This window comes from Acanthaster planci, linkage group LG21, assembly GCF_054643075.1.
Source record: "Acanthaster planci isolate LZ-2023a linkage group LG21, COTS_SCS, whole genome shotgun sequence".
Classification (NCBI taxonomy): Eukaryota; Metazoa; Echinodermata; class Asteroidea; order Valvatida; family Acanthasteridae; genus Acanthaster; species Acanthaster planci.
Window position 1 is genome coordinate 6,108,240 of NC_141797.1, and position 12,315 is coordinate 6,120,554.

Consider the following 12,315-nt stretch of genomic DNA (forward strand, 5'->3'; position numbering starts at 1 on the left):
TATCTTCAAGGACTCGTGACGACTATTAGGAAGCTGAATGCCAGTAATAGAATTGTTTTTTCTTATGAGACTCGACAAACCTTCAGCACAAATCGAATACAATAATGGGGACATGGGGCAGCCCTGCCTAATCCCTCTGCCCACTTTGAAAGGTTCAGAGACATGATTGTTAATAATGATACAACTCGAAGGATCGTTATACAGGACACGAATCCAATTGATTAAATTACCAGGAATTCCCATTTTCTCCATTATCTTAAACATATAATTCCACTCGATTCTGTCGAAAGCTTTTTCTTGATCAATGCTTAGAAGAGCGCCCTCTCTACCTTCATGATTAATATAGTAAATAGTGTCCCTGATAGTCATTAAATTATCGTGAATATTTCTATTCTCAGCGCCACAGGATTGGTCTTCGCCTATGATACTGGGCATAATTTTCTTAAGACGATTGGTTATGATTTTTGAAATGATTTTGTAGTCGACGTTAAGGAGACTGATCGGTCTCCAATTTTTTAGGTCGGTCTTTTCTCCCTTGTTTTTGAATATCAAACGAATTAAAGCCATATTCATAGAACGAGGCAGATTCCCGGACGTATTACATTCGCCTATAACTTCTTTAAAATCATCCTTCAAAATAGGCCAAAAGGCTTGATAAAATTCGGCCGTCAGGCCATCGAGACCTGGTGATTTACCCCTACTCATTTGATTGACAGCAAAGAGTATTTCGTCATCAGTAAGGTCACTATTCATTGAGTAAACGACATCTTTGTCAAAAAGAACCTTGTCAACACTGTCTAAAATAACATCACAGTTTTCTTCTTCAATACCACCATTAGAATACAGCTGTCTATAAAAAGAAATGATGTGTTTGCTAAGACTCTCAATATCTTTATGTTCATTACCGCACTCGTCAACTAAACTTTTAATTAAATTATCCGAATCTCTCTGACATTTGAGAATTTTGAAAAACTGCGAACCTTTTTCCCCAGAAATTTTGTTGATGTGGGATCTAATTCTAGCGTTTTCCAGTTCATTAACTTCCAACTGTTTAAGTTTTTTATTGATGTCGTCAACAATTTGAGAATTAGGAACATCCTTAGCGAGTTGTCTGTTCATGTCTTTTTGCAGCTTAGTTTTAAATTTCGTACTGGCCTTGTATTTAGCCTCAGCGTAGTACTTCAAAATGGCTTTAATTTTGCCCTTTCCAATATCCCACCAGTCAAATAAATTGTCAAAAGAATTTTTCTGCGTTTTCCAAAACTTCCAAAAGTTAGTCACATAGTCTACACAGGAATCATCACAGAGAATACCGTTATCACAAATCCATCTTCCTGGACCACGATCAGTGGTGCAGCAGTTAAAATTACATGCAAGAACCAGATGGTCGGATAAACCGTTTGAATTGACCTTAGCGTCACTCAAAAAATTATAATACTGACGCGAAATCAAAATATAGTCAATTCTACTGCTCTTTTTAAGACCCCTGTGAAAAAAGGTGAAGCCCTTGTCAGAAGGATATAAATTCCCCCAGACGTCAATGAGATCATTTTCAATAATCAAATTCTGAAACTCAGATTTGCTTTTATCGTTGTCAGAATGCAGATCGATTTGACAATTGAAATCTCCCGCTATAATCCATCTGTCATCTTGTTTGACGTATTTATAAAGATTACTAAAAAACTTTTGTCGCTCATTCATTTGATTAGGAGCATAAACACACAATATGTTGAAAGGAATAGTTTTCCACATAAAATCTCCCCCTACAATTCTCCCTTCGTTATCTTTATCCGGATTGTTTAGATTGAGACCTCTCTTTTCTGATGCCAAAATAACCACTCCCTTAGAAGAACTAGTGCCATGGCTGAAAATTGCATCCCCTCCCCACTCTTTCTTCCAAATGGACTCATCTGAAGCGACACTGTGAGTTTCTTGCAAACAAGCAATATCGAAGTTATCTTTCAGATAGTTGAAAATAATTTGCCTTTTCCCGTAATCCCTGAGACCGTTCACATTAAAAGTGGCCAATCTTAGCATCAGAAAAAGGAGGACAAGACGGGTCACGAATTTCTAGTTAAAAAAACCAACAGAGAAACAATACTTAAAGTGACTTTCCTCTTCCTCTCCCCTTCGTTAGGCTGTATGGTTCTTGATGTTCCTTGTTCTTGCGCTCCCAACTGGTTCTCTTTTTCCTCAATCTTTCAACTCCCCTTCTGGTGTACTTTACTTTTTCCTCAGTTTTGTCCACGGCGGTTACTTGGGTTGCACTAATGACTCGTGAACCAGCTTGACTAGAGTCCAGTGTTGATCCCTGGACCATCTCTAGTGCGATTTCCTCGTTAGGCTCAAAAGGTATGGTTGTCTGGCTAGCAACTGGCGTGGAAAAGGATCCCTGGGTGGCCTCTACTCCAAACCCCGAGATTGTCTCCGGTATGGTTCCCCAAAAGGTCTCAGATGTGTTACCGTGGGAAGTCCCCAAAAGGACTGGCTGATTGACAGCTGATGCAGTTTGCAGACTGGCCTCTTCTGCGAGGATTGAGCTGGTTTCTTGAGCGGTTTCCTGAGTGGCGTTTCCTTGACTGTCCTCCGCTGTGACTCTCTGGTTCATCTCCTGACCGCTTCCCCCAATAGTTTCCAGATGGGACGACTGGCTGGCCTCGTCCATGACAGGTTGAGACGACTCTGTCGTGTCCTCAAAAAGAATTTTCAGATTTTCTGGCCGAATGGATTTTGCTATGTCTGCCGGCCGGTCATCCTGGCTGAGCACACTTTCCGAAAAGGCTTGCTGTACTATATCCTGACTAACCTGTTCTAACTCTTGGCTTACCATAAGTCCTGATTCCTGGTTGGTGTATACGTTCGTCTCGGCCTCTGAGAGCAGACAATCTCCCTGATCTCCTTTTGTCATCTTCCTCTGCTTCTCGCTATCTCCAAATTCTGTAGTATCTTCTCTCTCCCTCTCCTTCCTTTTCCTTATCAACTCGATCTCCATCATATCACTCCAATTTGTTCTCTGTCTTGGTTTAGCTTTGGAGGCATACGTCACTTCTTCTTTTTCTTCTTCTTGATCTTCGTCCTCCATCTCCGTCTCGAAAACGGTCTCAGTCCCCTCGCTATCCTTGTCTCCTTCATCTGGCTCGTCGGAATATTCTGTGTCACCCTCTGTGTCTGTTTCCTTCTGTTTCTCCTCACGTTCATGCCAACTTGCCTGGTGACCTCGTTCCCCACAAACGAAACATCGACCGCGTTGAGGGCAGTCCCGAGCAAAGTGATCGATGCTCTCGCAAATTTTGCATGTTTTTGCCTGCCCCCTGTATCTCACAGGGAGAGAAAAACTGCCGAGTCTTATATAGCTTGGTATCGGTTTGGTCAAATTCTTTATAAGGCAAGACCGCACTCCACTCTCAATCTCTAGGTCGAAATCGTGGTATTGCCTCCTGAGATTGTCTACAGTCCCGTAAGCCGACAGGGCACTTATAACTGCCTGGTCGCTCAGTTCGTAGGGTGCTTTGATGTAGACCACTACCGAGGTCGCCACCGCAACTCTCTCACAGTCCACTAGCATGCCGTTTAACATCAGACCATATGTCGCCAAACGATCACAGTTCTTTTCGTTGTCTACTGTTACGTTATACCACCTGTTTTCCAGCTCCGCAATACAACGCATATTTCCTCTTGTCTTCAATTCTCTATTAACAGCATTGTATACATCTTCAGGCTTAACAATACCCTTGACGTGTCGTGTGTTGAAACGCACGGTAAATGGGCGTCGTAGCTGAAACCGTGACGCCATCTTGAATTCACGGCTCCAGCAACCAAACACCGACGAAAAGATGCGGCCTAAAAGGCCTCCAGAAAAAGCGAAAAACCAAACTAACTATATGTGTGAGTTCTACTTTCCTTCCTGAAAAGATTACCTTCAAAACTATTCCACAAAGGCACGCCAAAGGGACTGACAACCTCAAAACCGGCGGAGCTCCAAACAGACACGTCTTGTGCCTTCGAACGCATTTATTTATTTATTTATTTATTTATTTATTTATTTATTTATTTATTTATTTATTTATTTATTTATTTATTTATTTATTTATTTATTTATTTATTTATTTATTTTTTTTTTTTTTTTTTTTTTTTTTTTTTTTTTTTTTCGTGAAAGTGGAGCCATACAGCTCCATTTATTCAATCACTCAAAATTTACAGCTAGAGGTACAGCTAAATAAACAGGGTTATTACGTTTCCTTTACTAATAAAAAAACAGATAATTAAGTACATGTTTTTTTTTAAAATAAAAAGGTACCATTAAAAGGCTATTGGTTTCCCATAATTTAGAAACAAAAGTGAATCCTTTCATTTTGAACGTAGCAGAGTACCGAATGTTTTGCATAAATTGAACAAAAAGCATTTTCATCTAGTCTTGTGTGTTCTCGAAAAATAAATTTCTTCAGGCTTGATTTATACACTTGCAGAACATCACGTGGAGGCACGCTGCCCTTATAGAAAACATATGTACACCTTACTTTCCAAATCACTCTGTGCAGACGTCCAATAAGAAATAAACATAACCTATTCTTAATACCCGTACCCAAAATTCTCATCTTGTCTGTCAAATAGAAACTAACATCTTTCAAATAATTACGAATCATTTTTTCTACAAATAACCAGGCTTCAATATTATAGGGACAAACAACGAAAAGATGGTACACATTCTCCCTCCCTCGGCGACATAAATAACAATTCTCTTCATCTATCAAACCATAAAGCTTTAACTTGTCCTTAGTTGGTAGAATCTTATGTTTCAATTTAAACCAAATATCGTTATCATCAGCATCCAAAAATTGACAGCCTCTCACAGACCAAATAATTTCCCAATCCAGAGAACTGGTGCCGAAAATTTCTTCCCAATAACTCTGGACCTTTGGAGTCTCAAAATACATAAGGTTTAAGCCCTCACAGACAGATTTAACATTGACAGAAGTGACATCATACGATTCGTCATCAAAAAGAAAGACGCTGTTTAACGGATGATTCCCGGGACCTTCTCTATTGTCCGAAACGTACTCATCCTTAATATTTCTTTTTAAGCCTGCTCTAATCCGACCAGCATTAATAGGCAGAATTTTACAAACCATAGTCAAATCCTTGACTGAAATAATGTCATTGTTATTTACGATCTGACCAAGACAAAAAATTCCATTCGCTTTAAGAACCTTACTATCCATGACCTTTGTAAAGTTGCCAGTAATTACATTATTCTTCCACAGAGGGATTTCTTTGACCTCGTTTACACACGAAGGACAAAAATTTAACTTTCCTTTTAGATGGCTGAAATCTTTGATCAGCTGTTTGTAAAAAGGCTGTGCATTCTTTTCTACAATCTTAGGGTTGGAGAAGATAAACCATCCAAGATGATACGGACCGCTGGCATTAAAAAGACAATATTCGAAAAAACTTTTCCACTTTCCCGCACTATTTTGGAATTTCGTCAAAACATTGATTCTCAAAGAATGAAGTTTGTTCTTAATATCAATCACTCCAAGTCCACCCTTTTTTACAGGTGCACACATGGTACTGCAGTAGTATATTGTGAGCAAAATCATACCGTGTTGAGGTGGTACCGTATTGAGGTGGAGGTGGGATGAGGTGGTACCGTATTGAGGTGGTACCGTATTGAGGTGGAGGTGGGATGAGGTGGTACCGTATTGAGGTGGTACCGTATTGAGGTGGAGGTGGGATGAGGTGGTACCGTATTGAGGTGGTACCGTATTGAGGTGGTGTGAGGTGGGAGTGAATTATCATATACCTGATGTGAAACAAAAGAATTGATAAATTATACGTATAATATACGTATAAATTATGCGAATGGCGTCAAGCCGGGACGAAGTCGCGGGTTGAGTGGAGTTCCCGGAGGGACTCCACGCCGAACCACGGAGTGGTGAGGAGGGCTCACCCCACGGTAGTGTTCAACTAGCGTTAGCCAGTTGGGGAACGAGTGACGAAGTCACGAAGTGGACGCGTAAATTTTCAAATCGATAAAATAAATGAATAAAATAAAATTCAAAGCAAAATACCTGTTTCGATTTTCTGTTCAAACTTCTGTCCGAATGGCTTGACTGGACGACCGTATACGGATCCATCGCTGATGCACGATCCTGAGACATGTGCCGACAAGGGTAGTGGAGACAATGGAGTGGGATTAGTGACGTCATGGACAGGCTTGAACAAGATGGATCGGGGATGAATGGCGCCGCGGACAAGTCAAAACAAGTATATTTGTCTTTCACTGATTGGTTGACTGCTGAGTAGCAACGACTTGTTGTGGTAACAAAGAGACCGACTGTATAAAAGTCGGAGCATTTTAATTTCGCGTCACTCTCTGCTAAACCAGAACACGACACGAGCTCCGCTTTACAGCGTCATTTTATCGCCAGTCAGTCTCGCTAACGTAAACTGCAAAACGCGATGGCATCGGAATCTGGAAGTGGTTTTCCTCCACCCTCTCCAACGGTCAATTCGGATGCAGGGCCGTTCGACTCTGTGAAGAAGTTGACTCATGACCAAGTAAAAAGGGGATGGCGAGAGGCTTTCAGTACGACCGAGCAGAAGCCGTACTATTACAACATTTTCACCCGTGAAAGCGTGTGGTCCATTCCTACCGGCTACCCAAAGCAGGAAGAAGAGAGTCAAGTACACTATCGGCCGGAGCCTGACGTGCTAACGGCTGCTATGGCAGAATTGAGCGGTCATCCCCCCTTGAAACTCGCCCAGCCTCCCTTCGTGAAGGGAAAGTCTGCAGCGAAGAGAAAACTGTCGCCAGATGGCAATGAAGAAGGCACCGCCAGCAAGAGGAGGTGTTTCGCCCCAGACCCTAACCAGGAGGAAAATGACAGCAACGCCGTCAGGTTCCACATTGGAGGTGAGCGTTATGCTTTTGTCAAGCGTTTCAAGGACCGTGTTTACGTTAACATCAGAGAATACTACTACAACGAAAACAAGACTAAGCTGTTGGCCGGAAAAAAGGGGTTGAATTTGTCGGCCGAAGAATGGAAGAATCTGCACGCCCAGGGCGCAGATGTCACCGAGGCTGTGGCAAAGCTCACCCAGCAACTTTAACTCAAACCTTAATGTTTTCTACTCTTCGCTGTTTGCAGATGTTTTGGTCGATGATGTCCCAACACAGAGAGCACTGGCGACAAGACTGACCAAGCGAATTCTGACCAAAGTCATCACGGACGAGATCTTCCGTCTGGTCTACCGGGCGCAAGAACAGTTAGGCTGCGAGGGATGCGAGGAGGATTGGACGAGCCAATGGGACCATGAGTGTCTATTCTTCGGCGTTAACCCCGAGTGTCGTCTGCAAGACTTTGTGCCCGACTACCTCGAGGAGGCGATGCGGTCGCTGGACACTAACCGGGTGCTTTCGATATTTCAAGCCGTCACCTCTTCACTGGGTGCTGATTCATTTATCGCTGATGGAGCGGACTTGAACAACGAACTGAACGCTATGATAGAAAACACTCTGAACGATTGGAGAGCCGTTCCAGAAGATGTTAGCATTTCATTCTACTCACCCTTTTTTGACAAAACATCTGATCTCATACAGTGCATAGTGGACAGCATTTAGATTACAACCGAGAAATGCGTGTTAGTCTTAATTTTGTAGCGTAATATTTCATTTATTTTTTTTTATTGTTTGTATTTTAATTTGGATTTCGTTAATATATGTTTGTTTTTCTGGTTAATTGTTTTTTTTTTTTAATGTAACGACTACATTAATAACTGAATAACGACTTTTTTGGGGGGTTTGTTTGTTTGTTGTTTTGTAACGTGATGTGAATTAAATACATGGGAGTGCATAATGTTGTCATCAATAAATTGAGTATTATACTTTGGCAGAAAAAAAAATTGACTGTTTTCTGCGTCATGACTCTGGGCAGTGGTTTTAGGGGAAGGGAAATTAGACACATTGATAAAAGACGACACGGGGTGCCTTAAACCAACCGGGACTCACCAGAACATCCCTTATGTGGTCAACGGGCGATATACATTTTTTGTTTATTTTATTTCTAACAAACCAGCGTACAAGATGATACCATAGAAAGGGCGTCTTAAATTATAAAAAACAAAAAAAACAGAGTAAATATTAATTAAGGTACAGTCAGAAATGAAATAAAACAGAAAAAAAAAATTGGTATACTAACTGAATTGAAATAACAAACTTAAACATTAAACGGACAACTCTAATTATTTTAACTAAATTGAAATAACACAAAGTGCATTTATCAGAAAATTGTGTTCAGAAGAGCTAAATACACTAGCCTGACAAAGCTCTGGCTATTTGGCCCGCTAAAAACTGTTTGTCAAATACCGATGTCTCTAATTGGGGAAAGTGTCTTCTGATGAAATCATTGACGAGAACATCGTTATCTCTTTTGTCTGAAGAAAACAAATTTACAATCTTGGTCATTGTTAATCCCCGGCAACGCTGCAGTAGAAAGAAAATGCAGTACTGTCCACATACGGCCGACCAGGGACCTTGCAGAGGACGACGGTTGTGGTAAGTCCGCCGGGTATTCTTCTTGAGAAACGTCTTGATCTCCGGTAACTTCACTGGCTGTCCGTAGGAGTCGAAGTACTCGCCCTCGCCATCTCGTGTGATGTAAATAGCCACCCAGTGTTCACCCGGTAGTGTGGATGGGTCCGTGTTTACAACAAAGGCACTCGGACGAGGGGCGTAACGTTTAGGAAGTTGATCGCAGGCGTAGACTCCTCGGAAGTCATGTTTGGTGAAGCGATCCTTTTTCAAAATGCTGTCGATATGATGCGTGTCCATGATCGATAGTGATAGTCGATTTAGCCGCTGTAATCGAAGATGATGTTGCGAGCCTGGTCAACTTCAATGATGTTATTGAATTCGGCATAGATGATCAGGTTGATCGTTTCCTCCAGTGGTCGGGCAAAGTGAACGTCCAGTCTCAGGTTGCCACGCTTCACCAGATTGAAGTGACCGCCAGCGGACAAGTCCGGACTCAGATCAAACGCAAACAGCGCGTACCCCGCGGCGTAGTCATCACGAGTAATGATGTTGCCGTCGTCCTGGTACATTTTATCTGTCCCGGAGAACAGGGTCTGGTAGGCTCTGATGTAGTTTTTGGCCGGTCCGTCAAATTTAGGTTGGAGTGGGGAATAGGGTATTTGTTCCCCATCGACGTGCACCGTTAAAAAGTTGATATCCATGTGTTGGAAATTGAAGGGATTTTTTCCGTATCGACCATTGAACGCCTCGTTGGTCACGCATCCCACCACTATACGGTTCGGTAGTTGTCCGAGAAACACGTGATCTTGGGTGAGTGTCAAGTTGCCGCGGGGCACGGACACCATCTTGCAAATATTCCGCTTGATGGGGTATTTGGCTGTGCCTTTCTCCAGGGCTTTCATGTGACCGAGCATGACGGCGGAACTCACTTTGACTTTTCGGATAAACAGGGAGGCGTCTAGGATGACCACTTTGTAATTAGGGTTGGGTCCAGAGGCCATGAGGCAGAACGCGTTGCTGCTGCGAATGAGCTTCAGTTTCACGTCCACGCCGTTCAGCATGTGTCTGTCCTGAAAGAAAATATCGCTGTGAATGGGGCCGATCAGGTCCACCACTTTGCTGTTTTTGGTGTACTCATGTCTCCTTTTCAGGCCCTGATTGACGGCATCATCGTCCCCTGCGGGGTCGGCATTGTCCATCTTGCCGGCGGTGTCCTTGTAAAACAATGCAGAAGTAAGTTGGGATATCATGGCATCAGTACCGTAGGTGAGGATGGTCTCCAGCAAGGCGCGGTAGGGGTAAGTAGGTGTGGAGGGTGAGATGAGGCGTTCGTTCAAACTGACGTCAATCTGGCTGAATAGGGACTGTAAGAATAAATTGACGGGGCCCACGTGATCATTCTCTGTTAAATTGGAACCGTCCGCCTTGGTTATTTTGGCTTTGACGTAAAGCTGACTTTGGTTGAGATCCATGTACTCATCTCCTGATCCCGGCACGAAAAACTCGATGGGTCCTCCATCGGAGATGGTAGAAATGGGGTGGAATTCTTCCCACTGTCCCTTGACGATACTGGTCTGAGTGGGTGGTACAGAAAACAAGTCCAGTTCGGATTTGGTGCACTCGCACGAATTATCGTGTAGGAGCGACATGATGAGAATCGGGGAAGCTAAAAGGTGTGCAGAGCTTAGTCGAAGATGTCGTGAGATCTTCTCGCTCTCTTGCGGGACGAGGTACTGGCGTGTCTGCCGTTTGCTTTCCTTTTTATACCGCGCCGCGGGGCTCCCGTAACTCTAGTCTCCACACTGCGAAGGGCCGTGTTTGCCAGGTTGCGCCCGGCGTGGCGGAGTCGGTTTTTAGCTGACGTCTTAATATTTTTGCCTTCTAGCGCATCTTGCGCGATGCCTACACCCGTACGGATCGCTTCCCGACCCAGTGTTTTAGCTCCCTGTTTGAGCAGGGGCATGGCAGAGCGGAACAGTCCACCCAGAATTCCTCCAAGTCCATAGCCTCTCTGATTTCTCGGTCCAGTGAACACAGGGTGACCGCGCCCCACTTGGCTGATGTAATAATCTTCGTAATGCTTGCTACTGCTGGGTAGATAACTGCTCCTCATGGTGTTCAGTTGAAGTAAGACGAGCGCTTCCTTCTAAAGTGAAGTTTCACGATGACTCTCCCGCTTCGGCCGACAGCACTCCATGGTGGGCCAGTGTTAAATGATGGTACTGGCGCTGATGATCAGATTAATAAGGAGTCCATTTAGGCTTTAAGCGCGCCGATGTTCTCGTACCGGCTGCTGTTTTTCCTCTCCTCTTTCTGGGTTTGGGAGTTGACTTGAGGTGTGGCGCTTCGGCAAACAAACGAGAAAGGTGGAAAGACTCCTCTTCTTCCGGTTCTTCTCTCAGGTGCACCTTGACCTTAGAGGAATCATCAAAACTACCTTTTCCCTCCAATTTTGGCGGCTCGTCTCCTCCCAGCGCCTTCGGCTCCAGCCTGGTGGGTTGATCATTGTCCTTCTTGGTCTCCAAAGTCATGGTCAGTGGTGCCATTCTTTGTTTGTTTAGGTTGATGTAGCGTTGCAGTGTCTGGTGATAAAGCTTAATTTTATCTTCGTCTGAAATATTTTGCCGCTCTAAGAGATCCCTCATCTCAGCATCCAAGCTATGCACCACGCGTGTCGTTGGCGTTTGTTCCAATCGTCTCGCTGACTGTAATTTTGCCAGCGTTTCTTGAGGCACGAGAATCATTTTCTTGGTGTGCTCCATGTTTATTTAAAAAGTAATCCGCCGAGGGCACTCAGTACTGGAGTGAGTAAAGCTCCGAGGAAACCTCCCTTTTGACGTAAAAGTTTCTTTTTCTTTAGAGCAGGAGTTTTTTTGTTGCTGAGCGCACGCAAGTGACGTTTGTATTTCAGTAGTTTCTTCTTTTCCGATGGTTTCAGAGGTACGTTACCATTAAGGACGTTGAGGGCGCACTCACATAAACAGGCTATCAGTTCTTTGTTGGCTCCTTGGATCACTCCCTGTCTCTGCTTGTCGCTCCCCCTGGCCAGCACGTGGAGGTAGGGAGCGTTGTGCTGCAGTCGCCTCGTCATCTTCAAATGATTGATGTCCGTTGCAAACCCTATCATTTATACCTTGGCGACGTAAACAACCGGGTATTCGCCGGGAAAAATGTTGGTTCTGAGTCTCAGGTTTTCTGGAGTGTCGGGTTTTAAATCGACGAAAAGATAACCATAGGGTGCGGCAGTTGCATCTCGATAAGCCTCCATCATGTATTTGGGTTTACTCGGGTACATCTGTCTCGCTAAATGTGTAATCTGCGATGCATCTCTTGGATTCTTAAAAAGGACCATGTAATGAGCGTTTAAACTTATAGTTCGCATTTCTTTTCCCTTGTAAAATAAATTTTGTAAAATGAGAATAACCGACAGGTTTCTGTGATGGCTTCCCTTGGTAAAAAGCTCGGTGACCTTTGCGTTGTTGCCGCTTTCTGACATGAGATCATCGATTACAACCAAGTTTCTTTGACTTCGGTCCAGGGAATGAAGTAGATCATCGGGAAAGCCCTCCACAAATCGAATTTGAGGCACCAGACTAGCCAGATGGTCATAAGCATCTTGATATTCCCCGTAACACCAGATAATATTGTCAAGAGCCGGTTTGATGAGTGTATTTCCATCAGCAAGTATGAGTCGTTTCACAAACTGGGTTTTCCCGCTCCCCGTAGGACCAGCAATGACGGAAGTAAAGGGATGTTTAAGTCTCGCGTCCATCTGAACAAAT

General features: G+C 43.6%; 2 protein-coding genes across 3 annotated transcripts in view; both read left to right on the forward strand.

Annotated features, from left to right (window-relative positions):
- Window positions 1-12,315, forward strand: part of LOC110987483 (uncharacterized) — a 64,275-nt gene that overhangs the window by 17,065 nt on the left and 34,895 nt on the right. The gene's annotated exons all lie outside the window — the stretch shown is intronic.
- On the forward strand, window positions 5,616-7,901 carry LOC147795732 (uncharacterized). Its single transcript, XM_087131356.1, has 2 exons — window positions 5,616-6,913; window positions 7,149-7,901. The coding sequence occupies exons 1-2, from the start codon at window positions 6,460-6,462 to the stop codon at window positions 7,619-7,621; spliced, it is 927 nt and encodes a 308-aa protein (XP_086987482.1). The 5' UTR covers window positions 5,616-6,459; the 3' UTR covers window positions 7,622-7,901.

Excerpts from the sequence above, each read along its gene's own strand:
- LOC147795732 (XM_087131356.1), top strand. The coding sequence starts at position 6,460 with ATGGCATCGGAATCTGGAAGTGGTTTTCCTCCACCCTCTCCAACGGTC. Across the intron at positions 6,914-7,148 it reads CGTCAGGTTCCACATTGGAG|ATGTTTTGGTCGATGATGTC; the intron begins GTGAGCGTTATG and ends CGCTGTTTGCAG.